This window comes from Coturnix japonica, chromosome 10, assembly GCF_054131305.1.
Source record: "Coturnix japonica strain WE chromosome 10, WE-NBRP24, whole genome shotgun sequence".
Classification (NCBI taxonomy): Eukaryota; Metazoa; Chordata; class Aves; order Galliformes; family Phasianidae; genus Coturnix; species Coturnix japonica.
This window is the reverse complement of record NC_140672.1, coordinates 29,555,367-29,580,657: the sequence shown is the minus strand read 5'-3', so window position 1 is coordinate 29,580,657 and position 25,291 is coordinate 29,555,367. Positions and strand designations below refer to the sequence as shown.

Sequence of the window (25,291 nt, the reverse complement as noted above, 5' to 3'; positions counted from 1 at the left end):
GGTGTAGGTCTGATCTCTGAGATCCACACGCTTGGCCTTGATTGCAATAAATGAGAGCCCTTTGTTTGCTCCAGTGGAAGACTTTCCATTTCTGCAGTACCCTCTGCAGATGACACAAATGCAAATGAACCTTCTTCCCAGCAACAATTGCCTTTTTCTTTTTTACACTGAGTATGCATGAGGCTCTTCATCATATTCTGCTGGCTTGTCACACTTGTTGATCCATGGAGAAAAAACAAATCCCTAGAGTAGTGTATGCACTTTGACACTGGAGAGCTTACTTAATTGCTTCTTCTCAAAGACCAAACTCCAGAGAGGCATGGAGACAGCTCCAAACAGAATTGAATAATGGGACTAAATTTATGGAGAAAAGAACTTCCTGCCAAGGCTTGTCAGCTAGTCTTAATTTTGCTTTTCTTCTCTCTCTTTGTCATGTTAGCATAATATTTCATAATGGCAGGTCTGCCCCCAGAATTAACTGGCACAGGCTGCCCAGGGGTAACTATCACATGTTTATGTGTTTTGATGTTTCACAGTGGGTCTTAAGTAAAAGGAACTCAGGTTTTGGTTGCCTGCAGGTCAGATGTTCTTTTGGGTTCAATATGTTTGCATAGTGACTTGCAACCATGGGACTGGTGTTCAAGGACCCTCTTGGTTCCTTCAGTTCCTAGGTTCTTTCTTGCCTAGATTTGACACTTTGTTTCAACAGAATAGCTGATATTCTCTAGTGAAGGCTATTAGTTTGGGCACAAGTGGTAACCTAAACCTGTTCCAACCTGTGCATACAAAGCTGCAAGATGGTCTCATTTCAGTCCCTCAGTCAATACTTTTTCTTTTTTTCCCTCAGAGCCAAAACCTGTGTTTATAAACCAGGAGAAGGTGCTGAAAGAGGTGAGTGTCAGCTGTCCAGGCTCAACGTGGACGTCAAGTGGTTCAAGGTATGGCATGTAATGGTATTTTCCTTTCTGACTTCTCTGGAAATGAATGAGAGGCTTTAATTTCACTTCCAAGGGATGCGAGTCTGAGCTTTTGCTTGATAGCTTTTGCACTGCCCTCTTCTCTTTATGCTCTTTTACTTGCCCAGATCAGCACTCTTTGTTATTATGTCCTGAGTTCATTTATCAAGTTGAAATGGAAGTTTGTTTTGGGTTTCTTGTGAACTCCTGAGGTCTTGCTGCACAAAATATTGTTGGTTGGAGCACAGTCTTGAGCTTCAACTCTAACACAGAAATTCTCAGCCAGGATTTTGTAGCCTTGTTGTGAACTGGGTTTTTGGGTTAAATCTCAGTTTTCTTTGCACCTGACAGTGTGAGAGTTTGCTCTGGCCCTTTGTGCACCTCCCCGGTGCTCAGCTGTTCCTTCCCTTACTTGAGGATAACGTCATTTATTCAAGGTGATGTCCAAACGGGCTTGTTAACAGTCCTCCGCAGTGCTTTAAGCTGTCATAGGTCAGCCAGAATTTCTGCATGTTCTATAGCCATTCCTACATGTTGAAAACACTGCACTGTGCTTAAGCTTCAGCATATGTTCCAGTAAGCACAGTTCCATTAATTCTAGGGGAGTGGGTGAATTAAGCATTGATCTGAAGGCTGCATTTGCTCAGTGCAGAGATGGAAGGACTAATGGAGATCTGACTTTGATATTTTCCCTTCTAGGATGGGAAGGAGCTCCGTCAAAGTAAAAAAGTGAGCATTACTTCCCAGGGAAATAAGAGAAGTCTCATTATTCACAAGTGGTGAACTCTCATTTTCTCTCTCAGTCTGCAACCAGGTTGGTTTGCTGTTTCAGTCCTGGCTGTTTTATGCAGGAACTCTGCTCCTGAGGTTAATCCAAGTTGTATCCAGGCCCTTCAGAAGGAAAGGGAAATAGCAGCACAGAAATATGGTCTGATTCTGACATAAATAAGTGCAGACCTGGAGAGTTAAAAGGGATTGTGTGATGTTCAAGGGATTTTGAAGCAAAGATGTCCCCTAGGTAAGATTTGTGGCTGACATTCCCCATACATTGTGGGCACACAAGCTAAGGAGAGACTAGTGATGAGCATGCAGAGAAGCCAATGGTTCAGACAGGTTTGTAGTGACACGACATTGTAGAGTTCTGTCTAGTTCTCCTTGGCATAGTTTGGAAAATAAAGATGAGGTGATTGGTGGTAACCAATATGGCTTCCTCAAATTCAAGCCATGCCTGACAAACTTGGTGGCCTTTCATGATGGAGTAACAGCATCAGTGGATAATGGGAGAGCAACTGACATCATCTACTTGGACTTGTGCAGAGCATTTGATCCTGTCCTGCATGACATCCTGGTCACCGAACTGGAGAAAAATGGTTTTGATGGATGGACCAGTTGCAGGATAGGGAACTGTCTGGATGGTCACACTCAGAGAGTTGCAGTGAGTAGCTGAGTGTCCAGGTGGAGGGTGGTGTTGGGACCAGTGTTCTTTAACATTTTTGTAGGCAACATGGCCAGTGGAATCAAATGCAGCCTCAGCAAGTTTGCAGATGACACCAAGCTGAGCGGTGCTGTTGATGTGCTAGAGGGAAGGGATGCTACCCAGAGGGACCTGGACAGGCTGGAGAGGTGGGCCCTTGGCAGCCTCATGAACTTGAGTGTGGCCAAGTACAAGGCCCTGCACCTGGGTCAGGGCAATCCCAAGCACAGGCACAGGCTTAGAGGAGAATGATTTGAGAGAAGCCTTGACCCTGAGGAGAAGAGTTGGTCTGGAGGGAGGTGTCCCTGCCTATAGCAGGGGCATTGGAACTAAATGACCTTAAAGATTCAGTCAGTTCTATTGTTTTTCTACCCTTAATTTTGCTTGGAAGGTTTTAGAATAAATTAGATTCTGGTTTCCATGAAGACTGTTTGCAGGGAGCTCCGTTGTAGCTAGTAAGTCTGTCTTTAAGTTCAAGGGCAATAATGCATTGACTGTGTTGAAGACAGAAAAGACTCAGGAATGGATGATGGTTTAGAATAAAACAAAATCCTACTTATTTTCTATGCAAATATGTGTAAGGAAAAGATGCTGCACTCAGTTCTGGAAATACCCTGACAAATATATCTCTAGTGCTTCACAGCTGGAGATATCAAGATTGTTAAAGCACTGGAAGATGTGGAAGTGAATGAATATGGGAGTGCATCTTTTGTCTGTGAGATTTCACTCGATGAGGTTCAGAGCCAGTGGTACAAAGAGGACAAGCTGAAGGCTGATGACAACATCAGAATGCGGCAAGATGGTAGGGTGTAAGAGGGGGATTTTTCTCCTGAGTGGGGGGTGGGTTGGAGATCAAGCATATAAGACATCTGAAATGAAGTGAAGATTGTTCAGAAGGGAGTTCCCCTTTTGTTTTGGGACTGAGGTTAGGGTGGAACAAGTGACAGGTGGGAAGCTTAGTGTGGGAAGTGTGATGCTATCCCACCATCCCACACTGCCAGGAGCAGGTAGGAAATGAGTGCAGTTCTTTCCAAAGTGGGGGTGACCAGGGCAGTCAGTTCACCTCTCCAAAGAGGTTTTGTCTGACAGTGAGTGTGATCCTTCTGTCTCAGGTACTTTAATGGTGACGGTGGCCGCATTCGGTCAGTCCTTGTAGAAGCCATGTTTAGATTCCGCTTTGGTGGGGATGTGGATGTGGGGGAATGGGTGGTTTCATTGACATGAGAGAACAGGCAGTGATGCTGTGAAACCAGATGGATGATGCTCAGCCTGGCCATGTGCCTCAGAGCTCTTTGCTCAAGGAAGCCAAGTGTAGTTGTGGGTTTGCTCTCAAGAGCACAGTTTGGTAGGGATGAGTTGGAGGTTGGACTAGATGACCTTAGTGGTCTTTTCCAGCCTTAGTGACTCTGTGGTTCTCTGCTTCAGGAAAGACCTACTCGCTGACTTATACACGTGTCCAAGTCAAGGATGCAGCAGAAATGAAATCTGTAGCAGAAAAAGTGCCCATCTTACAGTGAAAGGTACTTATGCTTCTGATGACGATTTTGCTTAAATTATCTTATGTTATAAACCAGCCAACAACTTTTGCTTTAATGTCAAGGAGGTTAAACACCACCAGAACCTTTCACAGAAATTAAAACTCCTACCTACCTACCTTTCTGCCCACAAAATATGCAGCTTCTCTTTTGGAATTTACTTTTGCTAAGTAAAACAGATTATTTTCTTAGGTGGTGGATTTTCTACCTCTAGACTTCAGATTTGTGTTTGAACGTTGAGGGATAAAAACATAGCTTGACTTTTTCTTCATTTTCTCTGTATGTTTGAAAAGAGCACAGGGTTTGTTTTTTTTTTAATATATACAATGCTAGGTATATATATGATGTTAAGTGTGATAAAGAAAAGGGAGACATTTGAGTTAGCACACTACTCAAGAGTTCAGTCCCCACCTTTGCCACTGTTACAATTATAAGGGCAAGAAAATCCTGGAAAATGAATTTCTCCTAAGTAGAGTTATTACATTGGACCTACAGAGACCTTTACTAGGAGAAAACTTGTTGTTCAGAGCTAAGTTGCTGTATTTATCCAAAATAATTATCAACGTCCGTGTTTCATTGAACCTGTATTCCATTTCGTAATGCGAGGATTTTGATAGCGGTATGGGAAGGTCATGGTTTGATTTGGATGTTGGACTGGGAATCAGAAGATCTGGGCTCTCTTCAGGTTGTCAGTCTTATTGTCTGACTTCTTAACAACATTCCTTTCTTTCTATTATTTTTAATGACGTTTTAAGGCATTTTGTGCTGATAGGTGTAGTGTTCTTTTGCAGTAATGCTGACGTGAGTAAGTAGGGTGATAATGTAAGGGTATTTTACATTCCTTCTAAATCTCTGCTTTCTCTTGTTCCATCCTTCTTAAAGAGCAATCCATTAATCTAGTAAAGGAGCTGTGTGATGAGGATGTGACTGAGCCTGAAGAAGCCAAATTTGAATGCGAGATATCCATTCCTTCTGTGAAACCTCCCAAGTGGTATCTACGTGGGGAAGTCTTACAGGCTGGCAGAAACTTGATTATGCAGCAAGAAGGCACCATCCTCCAGCTGACCATACTGAAAACCACCACTGATATGACAGGCACCATTCAGTTCTCAATTGGCAAATCAAAATCCACAGCAACTCTGCTCGTCAGAGGTAACATATCCTGGCTTGGTTTACATCATGAAGATGAAGAATTAATTAACGTACAGCCTTCCTTCACTGGGGTCTTTGAAATATTGTGTGTGTGTCTGGAGGGTCTGCTCCATTTCCAGTTCAAAGTCGTTGGACACTAAATGAGACAGCTGCATCTCAGTAAAAGATCTGTTTGAATAGCTGTGATGTGCTTACTATTCAGATCTACAGAGCTGAGGTTTTGTCCTTGGCTATACCAAAGAGGTCAAATCAGGTGAAATTAATTGTATTTCAGAACTAGACAAGTTGAAGTTTGGTAGGACATAAGTTTGATGCCATTTCTCATTGATTTCATCTGAAAGAAACTTCCAGGCTTTTTGTCCGCTGTTGTCCCCAGCGTAAGATTATCCATTCACATCCTAAAGTACTTGTTATATTTTTAACTCTCTCTTATTTGAATAAAAGCCTCAACAATTTGGAGCAATTTAATAAGCACAGAACAAGAGCTGGACCTTGCATTTGGTAGATAATATACAGTATTACTTTATAGAAATGTAGTCAATGGCATTCCCTATAGACAATCGTTTTTTTTATCTTTAGTTCAAATAGTTCAATATTCAATAATAGTTCAAAAAACCATTGTGAACATGAGATTAATTGAAATGGAGCAGACGCAAGAGACTTTCCTCTTCTTCCAATTGTCCTCATCCTTTCTTCTCTTCCATCCCTGCTTTGCAGATTACCATATACAAATCACCAGGAAGCTGGAGGACAAGACAGCTTTGGAACGTCATTCTGTCATCCTGTCCTGTGACTTCAGGCCTTCTCCAAAGGTTGTGAAATGGTTCAAGGGCCACACACCCATCGTGCCCTCTGAGAAGTACAAGATCAAGAGGGATAAGCATTCAGCAGAGCTCAAGATTCTGAAGCTGAAGCCCGATGATGCTGGTGTGTACAAGTGCAAGGCAGGAATTGCAGAGACTGAAACCACGCTGACAGCTGAAGGTAAGAGCAGGGGGGGTGGCCTCTTCCATGTCCTATTTCACCTCAGATTTCTTTTCTTGAGGTTGATTTCTGCCGTTCTCTCCTGCTAACTTTATAAATGTATAATCTTCACTGAGAATACTACACAAAGATCGTCTAGTCCAACCATTCTACCACATCCCAGTATGATTTATAGTAACAGTGGTAACAGTTCACCTTGTTTCCCCACAGCCCGCAATGTAGAAGTAACGAAGCACTTGCAGGATGTAGAAATTGAAGAAGAGAGCTCTGCTGTCTTCTCCTGCGAGCTGTCCCATGATGACGAGGACATGGAATGGTTCCTGAATGACAACCTCCTTTACACCAACAATTACAATGACATCAAGAACGTTGGCAATTGCTGCAAACTGACAATGAAGCAGGTTAAGCCTGAGGATGCTGGCACAGTGACAGTGAAGTCAGACAAGGTGTCAGAAAGCACGTGCCTGAAGGTGATAGGTGGGTCTGATCACACCCCTCCTGGATATAAGAGATGCTAAGGAGCCCCAGTTCATTCTATTGTGCAGCAGTCCTGCTTCTAAAGCTCACCTCTCTGGGGTGACAAGACATCAGGGGCTTTCTTCCAGTGGAAGGTTCCATTGCAGCAGATATCAACGAAGGAGGATGGTTTTGGTGTCCTGCCATAGCATTCCATTGCTTTTTATCATCATTTTCCTTAACACAAGAAGAGTTACAAGAGCAGTTTCTTTTACTGCTTCAGTGCCATGCAGTGTCAATGCTGTTGTATCCAAGTATTTATGACTGCAGGGAGAGCTCATTCAGTGTGTGTTTTGCCTCTGGGATGACTAATGACCAGGCTGTGAGTAACCTGATCTAGCTGTGAATGTCCCTGTTTATTGCAGGGGAGCTGGGCTAGATGGCCTTTAAGGGTCTCTTCCAATTCTAAGGATACTATGATTCTAATCTGATCTCCCCAGCAATTAAGCTCTTTTACTCTATGCACTCCAGAGTTTGAAGGATTTCATTTTTCTCCTTTCTTTTGCATTTGGTGGGTGTTTTTTCCCCATTATAAACATCTGATGTGTGAAATAGAAGATAGATAAAAGGAGTCAATAAAACAGGAAAATCAAAATTGTTCAGCAGCTCATCCTCTTAATCCTGAGGCCTGCTGTATGAGCTCTGCTCCATGTGAGGGCAATGCCAGCTCTCCAGCTTTAGAAGAGCTGCATCCCAATTACTTCATATGATATCAGTCCCACCCACGGCAATGCAGGCTGTCCCTCCTGTTCCCTGTATTCTCCTCCTGATTAGTTCAGAATTCCATAAAGTGCATTCAGTCAACGGACATGAAATCGCTTTAGGTTCTATCTTGGTGTCGTCAGTACTGGTAAAGATTTATTGATCCCTATTTAAAAATCTGAAAGCAACTGGAAATGTCTCAACTTCTCTATCACGTTGTTCTGTTTTGCCTGTTTAATTGCAGAGAAGCCTGCTGTCTTCATGAAGTCCTTGGATGATGTTTTTGGTGAGGAGCGGGGTGTGATTAAATTGGAATGCGAAGTCTCTAAAGAGAAGGTCAAACCAGTGTGGAAAAAGGACGGTGTTGTGCTCGCTTCTGGCAACAAGTATGAGCTGGTACAGTCTGGGAAGACCCTATGTCCCCTTATCCATGACCTCGAGAAGTCAGATGCAGGTTTCTATACCTGTGATATTGGCACTGATGATGCCAAGTCAAAGGTCGGCATTCAGGGTAAGTACTGTGGAAAGTAAAGGAGTGCTGAAAGCACATTCAGTGTGGTCACTATGTCTTACACATATTCCCCCACGAGCCTTACTAGTTTCTACAATAGAAGTGTATTACTGCAATTTAGCGCAGTGATGTCTGGAAAATTCCCATTGCTTTTGATGTAAATGTATCTCATTTTGCCATGAAAATCACCAAACACGTCAAGAATGTCCTGGAAATGTTTCCTTTCTAAATTTCCCTAAAATGGAGAAATGGTTTGAACACCAGTAGGGGTAGGATGGTAACAAATTAGCTAATAGAAACATTTAATTTCTTGTCATAGGCAAAACCCTTTTTCTCACGCAGCATCCTAGAGTTGTCCTCTCTGTTAGGTTGTTCCCTCTGTAGCTCATTGAATCTTCATTCTGCTCCATGGACTGAGCTGCTCTAATTGTAGTTCTTCCAGAGCAAAGCCAAGAGATTCACGTCTCTTTTTTTAAATAGCTTTCTGGTAATTCTGAGTGGAGAATGTCTTAGAGAATACATCAGTAAGGAACACAGCCATGTTCTGCAAATCCTGAGTTAAAACACCAGTGCTGCTACTCATGTCAGTCACAAATGCCTTTTCTACATATAAACCTCATACTAACGTATCTCTTACCTTCCAGAGCTGAATAGTGGCATTACCAAACGGCTGAAAACCACTGAAATCCAGGAGGGAGAAGATTGTACTTTTGAATGCATTCTGTCCCATGAAAGCATTGATGAGTTCAACTGGACACTGAATGGAAGCAGAGTGGAAAATGGTGGGCGATTTAAAGCTTCTAACGTGAGTCGGAAATATACTCTCATTATCAAAAGTGTGACTCCTACTGACGCTGGGGAAGTCGTTTTTACTGCCCGTGGTCTAACCTCCAAAGCCTCTCTGTGAAAAGCAATGAGATGGGAGAGATTCTGGGGTCTGATTCCTTCAACTGTCTTCTGATAAGATTGTCGTGAGAGCTAACTCATAATATGGTTAAAGTGAATAGCAACCTTCTACTTGAACCTTGAAGCACTGAGAATTTCTCTTAAAAATAAGTAAAAGGAGGAACCATTTGACACAAATGTGAGAACTACCCAAAGCACTGGGGTAGTGTTGGAAATGGGCATCTCACTACAGCTTGTTCCATTAACAGTAAATCAGGAATGCTCTGTTGAGGGAACTGTGGGAGCAAATATCCTCTAAGTATAAGCTGAAGGGATGGCCTTCACATCATCTAGCTGTACAACAAATTCCTATCTAGAGCATGTGCATCTGAGAGCATCATCCGAGGCTCCCAGTGTGATGAGTGGAGAGAAGAAAGAGGCAGTTTTCAGACATGGTTCATCATCCTCAATTGGGTAGATTTAAGAGAGAATAAATGCTGCCTGGAATTCTATTGTCTGTACTTTGCAGATTACTGCTGGCTGTAGGATGGCGTCTGTTGCAAGTGCCTCTCTAACTTATCTCCAGCATGTAGATGCATGTATTTTGAGAGAGGCATCCTACCCTAAGTGTATGTTACTCAAAAAGCAATGTTTTCTTCCATGAAAACCTACTGAGGTTTCAAAACAGCTGGAGGATAAGACAGCAGCAGCAGGACAGGACATCAGCCTGAGCTGTGAGCTGTCGAAGCCTGATGTGAACATCAGGTGGTACAAGGATGGCAAAGCAATCAGAAAAAGCCAGAAGTACGACTTGCAGCAGGAGGGAAGTGGGGCCATTCTGATCATCCATGACTCTACTGCCAAGGACAGTGGGGAGTACCCCTGTGAGACAGAGGACTCCATAACAAAAGCCAGGGTCACTGTGCAAGGTGAGTTGAAAAGCACACTGGGGATGGCATGTAGAGAAGTCGAGGTAAATATCTGCAGCCTGTGGGTGATGTTTTTCTCTTCTGTTTCCTTGAGCAGGATCAATTCTTAGTTTTCAGAAAATATGATGGATTAAAATCTTTTCCTTAAAATAATCTGGAAACTGAATGATTCTCCAGTGTGATGTGGATCTGGGCAGCCTGGTCTGGTGGTTGGTGACCCCTTGGCAGGGGGTTTGAAACTAGATGATCTTTGAGGTCCTTTTCTACTCAGGCCACTCTATGATTCTGTGATCATTCTATGATTCTATGATCTTGGGTGTTAGTGAGCCACGAAAAGATGGCAATCTGAATTAGTCTATATTGAATATGTGTAATAAAAACTATATGCAGTTTATCAGATGAGATCCTACCAGCGCATGTATAATGGTATTGAACTTTCCAGATATCTACTGGAATTATCAAACCTATGTAAATGGGTGGACTCTGTGGTCTTCTTAGACTCTTTGCATCTCTATGTGATATTCTGAAATGAGGGCAAAGGAGATTCAGGACACCTCTGTATGCTTGGGACTTGTTGTGGTAACAAATCCCTTTGTCCTACACCCTCATCCTTTTTTTTTTCCTTCCAGAAAAACCTAATTACTTTATCAAGGAACTTTCAGATGTGAAAATTGAAGAAAGTGGAAGTGCACTTTTTACATGTCAGAGCGAGAAAGCCGCATCCTTCGTCATATGGAGGAAAGGCATTGCTGAGCTCAGGCCTGGCAGGAAATACAAGAGGGCACAGAAAGGACGAGACCTGCAGCTGTGCATAAAAAATCTGGAGAAAAGTGACAGTGACGTGTACACCTGTGACATTGGTGATGCCCAGTCCAGAGCCAAGCTGGTTGTACAAGGTATGTGTGAGAGCCATATGACTGCGCATCCTGTTTCTCCACTACCAAGCCATTATCCTGGTAGAATTTGTACATTTATGGCAGGTCTTTGGGGCTGCAGCTGTCTGACCTGAATAGCGGTTCACAAGCCATGCACAGAGCAAGCTGCACGGAAAGGGAAAGAACTACCGACTAGAGCAGTGCCATTGAGAACTTTATGTATCATTTAAAAACCAAAAATGCTGTGAGGCTGGTGACCCAGAAATCAGTGTGAACTTTCTATCTCTGACCTTTCTGAGTTACAAATAGTCCTCCGGAGTTCTAGGCAAAAATTCCCTTATGCTGCATTCTGGGTAGTTGTCATGGTTTAAACAAAAATCTACCTGTGTCCGTGACAGGGGGGCCACAGGCAAGCGAGGTGCTAGAAGGAGCTGAACCTCTGTCCCAACTACTTCAGAAGCAGCCCAAACCCCCTCGTACATGGCTAAGATCACCTTCTCAGTTGGAGTGTAGCGCTCCTCAGACCATTTATATGCTCGACTCAAAAGTCCCAGGGGTTGGCCTTGGGTTTCTCCTAAAGCTCTTTGCCACAAACTCCAAGTGGGACCTTTCTCTCCAGCAGCAGTGTAGAGGATGTTCTTTACATCCTGTCCCGTCCGTACTGACCCCAAGGCCACGGCACGGGCTATCTCTTGTTTTCTCTGCTCAAAAGCCTGCTGCTGCTCAGGACCCCATGAGAAATTATTCTTCTTCCGTGTTACCTGATAGAGGGGGCTCACTATGTGGCTGTAGTTTGGGACATGCATTCTCCAAAAGCCCACTACTCCCAGAAAAGATTGGGTCTCTGTCTTGTTGGTGGGAGGAGACATAGCAGTGATTTTTTCAATCACATCTGCTGGGATGTGTCGATGCCCATCTGGCCATTTTACACCTAAGAACTGGATTTCCTGGGCAGACCCCTTCACCTTGCTGCGCTTAATGGCAAAACCATCTTGCAAAAGAATTTGGATTATCTGTTTTCTTTTCTTGAAAATCTCTGCTGCTGTATGGCCCCACACGACAACATCATCAATATACTGCAAGTGTTCGGGAGCAGTAAAATTATTCATGCTTTATATGATGTTATGATGTGGAATACTGATAGCAAAATTACAAAATTATTAAACCATGACACCCTGGTATTTTTCTTTTTTTTTTCTTAAATATTTTCCTTTTTTTTTCCTTAAATATTTTCCTTTTTACTATTTAAATGTTATGGGCACATCTTATAGAAACACAAGGCTGTTTACAAAGAAGTGCATGCTGTGTTGCTGTATGATGAGCAAGATACATCTATTCTTCATCTAGCAGGAATAGTTGCTGAGCCTTAAGAACAGTTTCAGAAAGCTTTGGGAATTTGGGCATTTTCCTTGTTTCTGCAACACAAAATGAAAATTTACGCTGTATACAAAGAAAAGGGGAGTCCGAACTTGTACGTTAAATTTGAAGGAGATCAATCTGGGGTAATATTAAGAAAAAAAAAAAAAAAAAAAAAGGGGGGAGTGTGGTCATCAAATACTATAAAATAAATTAGCTGTTACTAGAATGCCACTTATCTTCCCCCCATACGAATCACTGTCGTGTTGTATGTGAATTTGTGAGGTGGGTTTTGAAGCTGAAATTAAAAACTTCTTGTATGGCTGTCTTCATAGTGGCTATCCAGACTATGTGTAGAAATAACAGCTATTATGTAGTCAGCTATTCACCAGTTTTAACTGATTATAAATTACGTTTCAGGGTGGAGAACATAGCATAGTGCCTGACACCTGTGTTGATCCTGAGGGCATTCTTGATTCTGTGCATTATGATGTCATGGATATTAAAGAGCAAGCTGAGGCAGCACATAGTTCCATTGTATCCCTGGAGGACCCGAAGGAAGATATTGGCTGGTTTGAAAAGCAGCTGGAGAAAACTAACTTTGAACTGATGGAGACCAAAGAAGAGCTGACAGAGAAAAACAGCAAACTACTTAAAACTGAAGAAGAGCTGATGCAGAAGAACAAAGGTGAGTTATGTGATGTGAAAGGTAGAAGACAGAAATAGTTCATTAATCTAAAAGAGAAATAACCAGTTTGAGTAGGAATTAGAGGAGATGTTCTACCTTTGGAACCATAGCCTGTAGATAAGTGATAGTTTGTTCCTTGTGTATATTCAGGTTCAGCAATTCCACGGTTTTTGGTTATTTCTTTTCTTTTTTCCCCCTCTCCTTTAAACTGCAACTAGCAGCTTTACGCTTTCGTAAGTATGGGGTTAAATGTCTATATCTTGATTTTTACTTTTATATTGTAATCTCTTCTTTATGTCTTGTTGATGCAATGTTTTCGTTCCAAGAAATATAGAAAACTTTTGAATCACTCCCAATAAGTGAAGATCACATGCAAATTAATGAATCTGTTCAAAAGCTACCTAAACATTAGAATATCTGGAAAAATTGATTACTTAATAAACTATCTATTGGCTACTTATGTAATACAACCTTTTCTGTGTGTTACAGACTTTGAAATGCAGATGATTAAATTGGATGAGTCTGTTGAGCAACTTAAAGAAGCAACTGAGGTAACTTTATCAAGAAGATGTTGTGTAAAATTGTTTTAATACCAACTTGTGGTAGCTTAAAATGCTATGAATGCTCAGGATATCTCCACGTTCTATGCAGTCCATAAAACTTTATCCTGACTAATGTACTGCGAGCTACTGAATATGTGAAGACTAGCTTGATTAAGTATGTGTGCATACCACTTCTGGTGGTTTTTGTTCATTTTTTGATGTTTGGTAGCCTGAAGTAGCTCTGAAAACATTTATAGTTAATTCTGTCACTCAGATCTCTAACCTTGTAAGCTTAGCAACTTGACCCTTCTTAGTCTTTGACTGTCTGCATCACTGCAACTTAGTATTTCCATGGTATTAAAGCTGACTGTGATGAGTAGTCATGTCCTCACCTATTACTTCTTCCAAGAACAAGGCTCCAACTCTATCTGTGAGATTGTGTGGCCTGAACACTTCTGAGGCTTTTCTTTTCATAAGCTACTAAAGATGAATAATCAGTCCTTGGCAGTGCCAGCATGGCTTAACAATCGTCATCTTGTAAGTAAGGAAGCTTCACTTGTGGTCAAGGACACAATCTAAAATATGCGTGACAGAGCTGACTAAGCTTTAAGGTTGGATTATATCTGTCACGATGAAAGTGATTTTAGCAGCTTAGCAGAAGCGTGATGTGATGAACTTGTATGAGAGCTGACCGTTTGCTCTTTGACCATGTTTGTAATTTTGTTGACTTCTTGGAAACAGGAAATTCTTTGATAAACTGGTAAACTCTTGATTGTGTGCAAGTCTTTTACTTTGTAACCTGCTAGGCTCTTGCTTTCCCTTGTATACTCTACCGAGTATTGCACTTGTCATTATCTGAAGGTGTACTTGTTCTGTCTGCTATTGAGATTTGTAACTGATGTCTATAGAGTCACCGGGTAAATATTTTAGCTGTATGGTTTTGTGTAAATATTTGCCTACAGAAGATTACTGAGACTTAAGTGCTCCTTTTGTTAAGCTTCAATGTAACTGATCTTATATCAATACAGGAAAAGACTACCTACCATTTAACTACCATTAAAGCAGAACCGGCAGAAGAGAACACTAATAAAGGAACTGAAAGCAGCCAATTTTCAGTGCTTTCAGTTAAAGCACTGAAACAAGAGAAAACTGAGTTGGAAGTGGGAAGAAAGCACAGTACTGACGAGGATAAGCCTACTGTGGAAGAGCCACCTCCAAAGAAAGGTACAGTTTCTTCCATCGTTGAACAGGGTGTCTTCCAAAACAATAAATTGCTTCCTATTCCGAATAGGAAGCAAAAGGCTGTGAAGCGCGTACCTTATGGTATAAGGAGAAAAGCCACTGTGTTAAACTGTAAATAGAAGTAACTGTTATGTAAATATCCCTTTTTCAGAAGGTCCTATGCTGTTCATTTTTGAATGCTTAAGAATAAAAGTTTTTTGCACTATTTTTTTCCTTTTTGCTGCTTTTTCCTCATCTGTTGATGCACTTGCAGATTTGGTAATAGTTTTAAAGCAGTTTCTTTAGGATTATTTCAACTGCTGTTGCTGATCTTCTGAGTAGCATCAGCTGTTCAAGTGCTTTTTTTTGTTTGTTTATTTTGTTTTTCCTAAAGCAACTATCAAAATTGTTGACGACCTGCTAATTGCTCGCTCATGGGCAATATTTGAGCAAAATGGTTTGGATAAGCTCTGATGCATTTAACTTCACTTCTGGGCACAGCTGAGCATCAGTGTTCCTAGAATTACGGAAGGCATATAAAATGTAGAAGGGAAAATCTAAAACTTAGCTGTATTCCCTTCCTTTCTTGTATTCCTCTTGCAAAATATGTGCAAGGGAGAAAGTCAAGGCCTTCTTTGGATGAGATGCTGTTCTTGGATGATTTGTCCCTGCTGCCTTTATTTGGCATAAATATTGAATCCTAATGTGACCACTGAATGGCATCACATATAAGCATCTTACCAGAGACTGAGGGAGGGATGTGGACTCCTCCATACTCCAAATAGTAGTGGGTTTGTTCTAATCATATGACCAAAGCTCTCATTTAAAAATTAATGACAGCAATGCTCCACATAGGAATTAAAATGGGTAGCTGATAGTCACAATGTCAGCATGAAGTTTTCTGTTTAGAAGTACTGAGTATTCAATCATGTTAAAATTTTCTTCTATTTGTGAGTATTAATAGCGTCCAATTTCAAAAACTGCTTAATATATATTCTTTAGCTATGTTAAATATACACAGTAGAACAATGAGCACAGGTATGTTGTGCTGGTTCTTTTGTAGAATTAGTTATATAAGTAGCACGAGCAAAAGTGTTTTAGGAGATGCTAGGTTATCTCAGCTTCAAGTTCAGGGTATTTACACCATTCTCTGAGCTTTTAGGTCTTGTTTCCTATGCTCTGTAATAATGCTTTTTCCCTACTTCCTGTGTAAGGAGCTTCTAGACTGAACATTACACATCTTCTCCCTAGTCTTATTTATGTTGCTTTAGTGCTTGCTTGTTGTTTTCAGCATAAAGTGTTTAGATTACTTATAAATCATATTCCCCTCACTAGTGTTGCTGGGAGCAGCAATCAAAACCAAAACCTGGTTTGGGGTGGAATATGCCACTGCTGTTTCTTCAGTATGACTTTTAAATCAGTTGAGGGCTGTATATAAAACTCGTTAGATGAGTTAAGAGGCTGTTTCCATGCAGTACATGTGAATCTGTATGTAATGCAGGCTGCACGTGGGCGCTATAAAATTCTGCATTTCTGTAGTTGTAGTAATAAAAGCACTGTACAAGAATCACCATGGAATATATTGTTGTGGTGACCCAATCCCTAGTAAGTCTTGACTTATATTTATTTTTTTTTAATACTTAAAGTATGCATATTATGGAATGGACGTAACTGGATTCTAAAGCAATGATGAAATACAGCAGAAGTCGCTTTTGATAGAAAGAAAATGCATGTGATTTTAGCTAATTGCTCACCAGTTAAAGAAAAAAACAGCCCCAAGCTAATGGAATATTTATGGAAACTTGAATCTGCAAATTTGTACAACTTTATGAGTGAACTTTATATGCAAAAGAGTAAGTGTGGACAGAAGTAGGAATCCTCATATTTTGTTTAGAGATCAACTGAATAAGAGAGACAGATATCAACACTTAAGTGATCAACTTGTCCAGGGTTTTATCTTTCTTTTGAAAGTAAGAGGACTGTGAGTTGGAATGAAATTTCTTAGAGAACTGTTTATCTACCATTTAGATGTAGATGGAGTGATTCCTGGCTGCCTTATAGGGATTGCTGAAGCACGGAAGATAGAAAGAATATAGCTGTGAATTATCTATCTCGTTTCCATGTTTCTTAAATCTAATTAGATTTTCTACTGGTGTGGAGTGGAAGGTTTGAGTAGTGCCATGGTAAAAGTGTTCTTCCAGAGTGAAAAACTTTTGCTGTTAATTCTGTATAGAAATCTGAGGCACCTGAATACGTGTTCAGAGGACTTTAATTCCTTCACTAGTATCAAATACTATGTGATGTGAGGGTATGGCTTGCATATTACGACAGTTTTTCACTTAGAAGTTGCTACTTGGTGTTGTGAACTGCTATGTAATAATGATTTTAATCAATCTGAGCTACATTCCTTTTCCCTTTTTGTTTGTTTGTTTGTTTGTTTTACCGTTGTTGTAAATGAGAGAAAGAAAAAGAACACTGTAGAGCAAAAGAAAATTGAACACATGAAACAAAAGTGCTCCACGTACCGAAAGGAAGTACTAGCACTGAGGGAAAGAACTGAAATCTTGGAACATCATTTAACTGTGCTTGAAGAACAATGCAGAAGAGAAAAAAATAGAAAAGAAGATTTCAGTAAGCAGGTAACAAGCCTGCGTATTCAGCTTTCTTTTTCTGAAGAAACAGCTGATGCCCTCCGTGAACAAATTCTGCAGGGTCAAGCTGACTATCGGGAAATTGCTTCTGAACTGGATGAACAGAAATCTATAAATATGACACTAGAAGACAAAAATGCCCAACTAACTAACAACATAGAAGTTGCCAAAGAATGTATAATTGATAAAGTGTCACAAGTAAAAAAAATGCGGACCAAATTAGATGAATTATACAAATGTCACTTAGAGTTTCGTGCCATCGGTACTGACTTTGTCAGTGTAAAGGATTCCTCAGACTGTGAAAAAGATGAGCCAGGGACATCTCAAATTAGTTCTGCATGCATTCAGTCACAGACTTCTTCCATCTCAGATCTTGTGCAGGACCTCTCCTTTAACTATAGTCTTGAAAGGATTTGGGAAGTATGCAGAAGTATTGTTGATGTTTCCTCACAAAAAAGTCAGCACATCAAAGCACTGCTTCAAGACAATGAAAACCTAAAGGCGGGACTGAATAATGCTGAATATCATAATCGTCAACTTGTAATGAAGCTATGTGAGATTACAACTCACACTAGTCAGGAAGATGATCTTGTGAATCAGTTACATGAGCAAATAGAAAAGAAAACTCAGGAGTTTGAAGAAAAGACTGCAGAAGATCAGAGAGTGATTGCACAATTTCAGGAGGAAGTTGCCAACTGTGAGGTAAAAATAAGAGAGCTTGAATATCTCCTGGAGGCTTCCAAGACAATGGAAGACAAAGTGTCAAAACTCAATGCATTACTTAAAGAAAAAGAATCTATTATTGTTAATCTAGAGACAGTTACAGCAACTCTGCAGGAGAAGTCTGCTAATGCAGATAAAAAGTTTGAAGAGTTAAGTAGCAATGAAGCAAATCTGATTCAAGAAGTTATGCAGCTGAAAAACAGCTTGGAGCAGATGAAACATTCTCTTCGGGAAAAGGAAAAGAGTGAAATGGAGAAAGTGCAACGTATAGAATCGTAAGTAACCACTGAGTTAACTTAGAGCCCTTTGAGAATGAACTAGAGTTAAAAATAGTTAATGGGAACATCCCTTCGACTTAATGCATCTGCATGCTTATCAATGGCCAAACTACTACTTTAGGATGCTTTGGTATGCTACTTGAGTTCCAAGGGAAAACAGGAGTGTGCAAGGAAATAAAGAATAATATGGGGATTGCTGGTGGGTTTGTTGTACATCCCTCAGAATAGCATCTGAATAATTTATTGCTTCAGCATCTGATTATGAGAAGCAAGCTGAAATTCAAAAGTAATTGTTTAAATCTTGTCACTGGTCTAGATAGATTTAAGAGTCTATTTACAAATAGAAACCAACAGGCAGGGCATGGATGAAGCTGTAATTGCTGTTTCCATGAGAAGTGTAACAGTAATGTTCTTTGTGTCTTTATTTTTAACATAAGGCTAGAAAATATTCTTTCTGAGAGTTCTGCCCTTGTACTGAATTTGAAAAAAGATTTGCAGGGGAAAGAAGAAGAGTATGCAGATCTAAAAGACAAACATTCTGATGCCGAGAAACAAATTCAGCAAGTACAAAGCGAGGTTTGTAGTCAACTGAGATATTTTTTTCTGTAAGATTATGCTTGGCTTTCTGCTGTTAAAACTTCTCAAACTTTAACTATGAAGCTGGAAATTTCACACTAGTGTGGCTAGCAGCAAATCTTAGGTAAAGTTGCCATTGAAGCTCTAGAGGGGACCAGAAGTTAAAACATGGTTTCACATAGATAATGAACAGAGGAAAGTAAAGTTGGTTGGTAGTCTGGAATAAGGTTTGTGAAGAGAATAGCTAATCTGCCTCTGGAGGGGACTTGTTATTATCTCTAAGTTACTGGTGACTTGCCATTGGTATCCGTGGTAACTCCAAAGCCTAAAACCTAAGTCTTGTGAAAAAACGCTGATAACTGGGAAGAAGAATGCTATTTACTTGAAGAGAAATAGACTAATTTCCAGAGGCTCTTTAATATAAGCATGTATTTTTTTTTCTTCAGTTTCAGCGTCAGTGATGCTCATAGTTAAAATTTCACTATTAAACAAGAAGATATCTTAAAACCCGTTTTGCAGGATCTTAGTCTGAAAGTTTATTGGGGTGGAAAATTGAAGCTTAAAAATGAATTCATGTCTTCCTTGGTAACCTTGCACTTGCTGTCGTTTTCCTACTCAGCACTTGTTTGTGAATTCCTCTTTATTTAACAAAGAAGTATTTGGCCAGGTTGTATTACAGAAGTCTTTTAATGAACCGTGAGCTGTGCTTACATTACAGGTGTCCACGATGCGTTCTGTGGAGGAATCCCTCAGGAACAGGATGGATGAACTTGAAAGGATTAATAACCAGCTTAAGGATGAGCTGGATTTTAAAGACTATACTATCCAACAACTTAAACAGGTATTTTTCTTGCTCTTAATTTTTATTAAATGAATGATGCAGGTTTTCCAAGCAACAGGAAAAAGGTCAAAAAAAAAAAAAAAATTGGAGCAAAATGAAAGTGGCCAACTGAAATTAACGGTAGACCATGAAAGATATTCAAATAATTAGTCACTACAGAGCACTGGCAGATTGCTTTAAATACAATAATCTGCATAGTAAATACATATGTAATACATGCATATAACCTGATCTTGTTGAGTGACATCACGATACGTTAATTGAAATGTCTTACCATAAACTCTTTTTATCAGCTTGAGTCCTTATTTATGCTATATGAAAAACTTATTAATTCTAGGCTGTCTTAAAAAATCTGCTTGCTTCTACTGTGTATGCTTTTCTTTCAACATGAAATATAGGAGCTGTTGGAAAAGGAACATAATCTTCAAAAGTGGCGTGAGGAGAGAGATCAGTTAGTAGAAGCTTTGGAAGAACAGCTCAAAACTTTGGCTTCTAATGCCATACAAAAAGAGACAGAAATAGCAGAACTGAGACAATCTGCCTTAAAGGATTCAAGCAAGGTCAGCTCTCCTTTCCTCCTACCTGATTAGCTACCCATAAATTCTGTATAACTCCTGTACCTGCTCTTTGTATTCTGGGTGTGCTTCTGTTCTTGAACACTGTCGTATTGACATCATGTGCAACTAACCAAAAAAAGCACCAGCTTTTATTTTTGTTCTTCAGAAACAGAATTTCTGTTAATTACTAAAATTTCATTTTTTTCAGTAGTTCAGATAAGCAGATGTCAGTTTGATGCTTATGATCCTACAATCATACTGGACATCTGTAGCTTTTTCTGATAATTCACAGCACTTCCGGATCCCAAGCTAGGCTCAATACTCAGACAGTAGTTCTGTCTCAGGTTTCTTACTTTCTTTGCTTTCTCTGAGGTAGTATCTACAATGGCATGAAAAGACAGAAGGGGACGTGGAGAGAGATTAAGGGAAGCATCAAAAAGCAGAGGGGGGATGATCTGTGGAAGTTGCATTTCTTATTCCAACATCCAGCTTTTAATCAGGATAGCCAATCTAAGCCGTAGCATAGAATTTCAGAAGCTAAACAGAAGACTAAATGAGTTGTGCTCTTTTGAGAATGTTTGGATTCACTTTCTCTGAGAAGAAAGATGTTCTCATAGCAAAACTTCCCCTACAACTGCCGACTTTCTCACAGTACCGAGGATTTGGGAACAAATGAAAGCTCGGGTTATTATATCTTAAGAGAGATGAAGGCTGAAGCACATAAGTAAAATAGAAGAATCAAAATATATTGTATTACAACTTCCCAGGCAATTCTGTGACTACTGCACTTGTAACAGTGACTGTACAAATCCGTGAAATGTTACTGTTCTTGAATAGTTAAGTGTTCTAGCCTGCAATTCTAAAACTGATGCTACTAAGTAATTGCAATCTGCTTGTGTGTTAATTCCTTTTGCCAATCCCACAACTCAGCAGTTTTTACTGTTTATTAGGATAATGCAACTGTGATAGAAGAGTTAAGAAAAGAACTGGCTGACAAAGATGACTTTATAAAGGAATTAAAACAACGCATTAACCACAGTAGCCCTCAGTGTTTGCCAGAAATACCTTTACTTGAAGAAAGACAAAGTAGAAGGAATGACTCTGTAAATGAAAAGGTATGATTATATTTAGAGAAAGTCAGTACTTAACATCTTGTTAACCCCTTTTTGTTCTTCTGTTTTCCTAGGAGATACTGGAGCTGGAATCATTTTTCTTAGCATATAGTCCTTTAACTACATATTCAGTGATGAGTACTTGTTGGTTCTTTTTGTCTTCCACTCAAACATGAGCTATCATCTTCTCAAAAATATTTTATTTACTAGAACACCATCTCTCTGTGTACATTATGGAACTTTTCCATGCAGTTTTCCATGTATTCGTATGTGGATGCTGAAGATTAGGCAGAGGTTTAGCCTTTGGTGTTCTAACATAGCAGCTGTGAGCGTGCAGAGTATGGGGGGAATGGATGACAAAACGACCAGCGTTACAGATTTTGTCCCTAAATAATGTCTCGCTTTCTCTCTTTTGGAGGCAGAATACTGCCTGAGACTGTTAGTGAGACCCAGTAGGGTGTATCTGAAGATCACACAATGAATAGATGTTACTACCTTCCCACACTTGTGCTGTGTTTCAGCTTACGTGTTCATGTGGCGCCTGAGCTTGAGGTTTTACACTGTAACTTTAGAAAACTTGAGATATTTTGGAGGTCTAATGCATGGCCTAATCTTTACTCCTTTTAAATATTTACAGCCTAGGAAACAATAAAGCAAAACTAAAACTGGAGAAAGTATTCCATTAAGATGCAAAGCTGAAGACAATTATTTGTCATGTCGATGTACTAGGAGCCTCACTTCATTAAATGAATCTGAGGTTAGTATGAAACTCAGATCTGAAAATGTTGTGATTGTATTGCTTTTGATAAGGAATGAGTAGGAAAAGATCTCATGTTCTCTAAACAATTCCCAAGTTTTAATTTATTTATCCCTTTCAAGGTGATCAGATCACCTGTTTTTATAGCCTTTGATAGGAATAAAAGCTGTTGAAACAATTGTGTGATGAATTTTTGTCAGGTGCTGTTGAAAACTCTCCTCATGTTAATGCTTATGAAGTGGCTCATGATTAGATAAGTTACTTGGAAAAAATTCATGGAGCCACTGAAACGGGCACAGCAAATTGAACTTATTTTCTTCCTCTGCAGGATTTCTGGACATTGTTTTGTTAGCAGATGATGTTAATCATTCCTATATAAGTTTTTAATTGCTAACTTTCATAAAATAGCAGTTACATATATTTTAAAAACAAAGTATTTATTAACCAACTTAATTCTTGGAAATACAGTGGGTGGTGATACTCCATTCAGATTCTTAGCAGAGCCTGATAAAGTGGCTCTGACTACTTTTTGTCTTTCTACAATCTTTGGTAACTTTTTGAGAGGAAGAAGACTCCCCTCAGGGGGTCGGAACAGTGTAAGTAGTAAAAGCTGCTAGTCTGTGTTTGGGACACTGGAGTTTGCTAGTTACTAGCAGCAGTAGAAGCAGCCATCTACCATTTTCTGATGTCCCCAGCAGCCTGTCTTCCATGTGTTCAACCAGCATCTGAACTCATTTTTGATATGCTAGCTGAATTCCTGCCATAGAGAAGGAGTCCAGGTGATCTCAGTTCTGACTTTGTTGTTCCTGTTGAGAAAAACAGGATTGGGTGGATTGTGGACAGTAAGTGCTGCTGGGGAAATGCATACTGACATTTTCCTGTCACTTAGCTGTGCATTTGCTGCCATTTGACCATGAGCAGGTACATGATAGCCTTCAGCTTAAGTACGGTGTCATTGCTTGAATGTCTGTATTCTCTCCAGGGAAAAGATAGCAATGGAGTTCTTTAATGACTTGTACTGGGCTTGCACCTTGCCAGCTGGACCTTACTTATGTAAATAACATCTCTAGTGTAGAAGAGGAAGGGCAAATTCCCTAAGATTAAGCTGGAAGTTAATCGAACACTTGAATCAAATGCTCCTGTTCCTGCCCAGTTCTGACGCAGCAGAGTTGAGATGAAGAAAATCGTGTCAGTTCTACCACCATTCTCTATTTAAAAAAAGTGTAGTTGTCTGTGCCCTTGAGAAAAAATGACTTGTAAAGTATCAGGCTCAGTTTAACATGGAGAACTTTTTTTGTGATCATAGATTGGAAATAACTTTAAATGTAACAAGTTCTAGGAAAGAGGGGTAAAACTCTGCTGTAACTGAAATAGACTCCTTCTGTTACAAGTGTTCTTACAGCAGGAAAATCGAATGCTTACATATCCTTTTCCAGATGCTTTATAGCTTTTTAATCTCATGGCTACCTTAACACTTGCACTTAAAATTCTTCTGTGCTATCAGGAGCATTTGGAAACTGTCCTCGACTCTTCTGGAGTGTCCGCAGAAAATGGCAAAACTAGTCGGTTCCCAAAACCGGAGCTGGAAATCCCACTGACACCTCTGCAACCTCATAAGACGGAGATAAAGCAGCACGGCAGCATGATACCTTTAGGAGTGAAAATGCCTAAGGCAAAAAAGAAAAGAAGTGATGACATGGATGAGGTATGACCTAGACCCAAAAACAAAATATCTGATGCCTTTTTACCATTCTCATTTAAGCATTAAAAAAATGCTATTTCTACCTCAGTAAAGCAGTTGAAGAATTTAATCAATGAACTGCTTTAATGAACAAAACTAACAGCCAAGCTCAGTGATAATGGTTTAAGAGAAGGGAATTTCTCTTAACTCCATTGTGTATTTTCTTTGAAACCTGTAGACATAAATCAGCTTTTTAGACATCATGAGATGTCTAATACTGATATCTTAATGTCCTGTTTTTATAATTGAATGCTTATTTATTATTTGATTTACAGTGGAATAGTTACCACTAGCAGATACTTCCCTACTATTAGCAAAAGTGTTTAAAGTGTTCACTTTTGTGACATCAATTGTTCTTTCCAAAAGAATCATGGCTGAAACTTGTCTTATTTTCCCAGGATTTTGTGAAAAGTGAGAACACGAAAAATACAAAATCTGTCATGGCTTTTAATTCACCCTCTGCAAGTGACGAGAAAATGGTTGTTTTTTGTTCTAGTTTTGACGCTAGCTTGGGACTTCCTGTAATTGTGTGGTCACACGAAAGAAGCAGTGTCTTATCCTTATGTGTATACCTGAATGGGAATCTTACATGCTTATGAGCTCTTCCTATTAAATTCCATAAGCTAACCAAAGGGCAAGTCAGTCTGTCCCCAGAGCGTGTAATGGCTGTACTGTGTAATGATTTGGAGGGAAGGATATTGCACACTGAATAGTTGGGAAGAGAAGCTTTAGTGTATTATCGTGTGCTTTTGTAAGTGAAGCCCTTGTATTAAACTAAGGTTCATATCATTAATATGCATGGCAGTTATTAAAAACAGATGTTCACATGTGATAGCAGTATCCTTGGCATGGTCAGAGTATGAGTAGTAGATTTTTCCCATCTGTTGTCTTCTGTTTTGTATGTTTGTTTATTTTATGTAATTAGAACAGCTTATGTAAGAAACAGCTCCACAGCTTGGGAGCTACTTTTAAAGAAACTACTGCCTTATTAAGAAACTTTAAGAAACGTATGCCTTGAAATAGCTGAGATTTTGACAACTCCCTGAAAGGTATAAAATTGTCTACATTACTTGCCGTTGTGGTATCATCAGCAGAATGAACAGAGGTGTCAGTAGTAAAGCTCAAAATGTCAACTTAAAATAACGTTGAACTAAAATGAAGTTTAAACAATGCTCTTGTTTCACATGTTCACATCTCTGTTGAACAGAAATCCGGAAAAGACTACTTCCTGAGAAAGCGAGTACATGCTTCAAGACTGACTAAAAAGAAGGATGAAACACTGCAAAAAGTTGGAGATTTTATTCAAAGCTCTCCTTCTATTATACACTCTAAAGGTTGGTGTAGAATAAGTTTTATTCCATGTTTTCTAGACATTGTAGAATGGCTTGTTTCTGCTGTAGGCTATTAATGTATGTGTTCTTAGAGAACTTGTCTGCCATGTTAAGTTGTCCTTTGATTTATGAAGTAAATGCATTTATTTGTCTCTTCAGAGATTCATTATTACATTTGTGAAAACCTACAAGTATACAGAGAAAGTTGGTTCTGTCTTGTGCTTCTGTCAGCACGAAAGTTAGGCCTGTTGTTTTACTCCTGCTGAAGTTTCTGACTTCCAGCGACTTCTGAGCCATGATTGTCTTTCATACTCCATTTTAATGCATGCTTTAAGCTGCCATACCTGAAGCTATAAACAGTTTCAGCTATAGAAGCAATAAAGAACCTCGATGAACAA

At 39.7% G+C, this 25,291-nt stretch overlaps 3 protein-coding genes across 4 annotated transcripts; all 3 read left to right on the top strand.

The window, feature by feature from the left end:
- Positions 1 to 288: 288 nt before the first annotated feature.
- LOC146759627 (titin-like) lies at positions 289 to 6,095 on the top strand. Its single transcript, XM_085510779.1, has 5 exons — positions 289 to 938; positions 3,064 to 3,232; positions 3,856 to 3,950; positions 4,848 to 5,117; positions 5,835 to 6,095. Exons 1-3 carry the CDS (start codon positions 798 to 800, stop codon positions 3,945 to 3,947), a joined length of 402 nt encoding a protein of 133 aa, XP_085366905.1. The 5' UTR covers positions 289 to 797; the 3' UTR covers positions 3,948 to 3,950; positions 4,848 to 5,117; positions 5,835 to 6,095.
- Positions 6,096 to 6,226: 131 nt separating this feature from the next.
- Positions 6,227 to 8,806, top strand: LOC146759626 (obscurin-like). The gene is made up of 3 exons (XM_085510317.1): positions 6,227 to 6,578; positions 7,564 to 7,830; positions 8,475 to 8,806. Exons 1-3 carry the CDS (start codon positions 6,266 to 6,268, stop codon positions 8,735 to 8,737), a joined length of 843 nt encoding a protein of 280 aa, XP_085366443.1. The 5' UTR covers positions 6,227 to 6,265; the 3' UTR covers positions 8,738 to 8,806.
- A 7,577-nt stretch (positions 8,807 to 16,383) lies between these two features.
- LOC146759625 (kinesin-like protein KIF20B) lies at positions 16,384 to 23,753 on the top strand. Of its 2 annotated transcripts, XM_085510316.1 has the most exons (6): positions 16,384 to 17,975; positions 18,416 to 18,554; positions 19,273 to 19,395; positions 19,794 to 19,955; positions 21,702 to 21,821; positions 23,326 to 23,753. In XM_085510316.1, the coding sequence occupies exons 1-5, from the start codon at positions 16,828 to 16,830 to the stop codon at positions 21,714 to 21,716; spliced, it is 1,587 nt and encodes a 528-aa protein (XP_085366442.1). In that variant the 5' UTR covers positions 16,384 to 16,827; the 3' UTR covers positions 21,717 to 21,821; positions 23,326 to 23,753. The 2 variants fall into 2 exon arrangements, 1 of the variants encoding a protein (XP_085366442.1); XR_014932326.1 differs by lacking the exons at positions 16,384 to 17,975; positions 18,416 to 18,554; positions 19,273 to 19,395; positions 19,794 to 19,955 and adding an exon at positions 20,962 to 21,067.
- Positions 23,754 to 25,291: the final 1,538 nt, after the last annotated feature.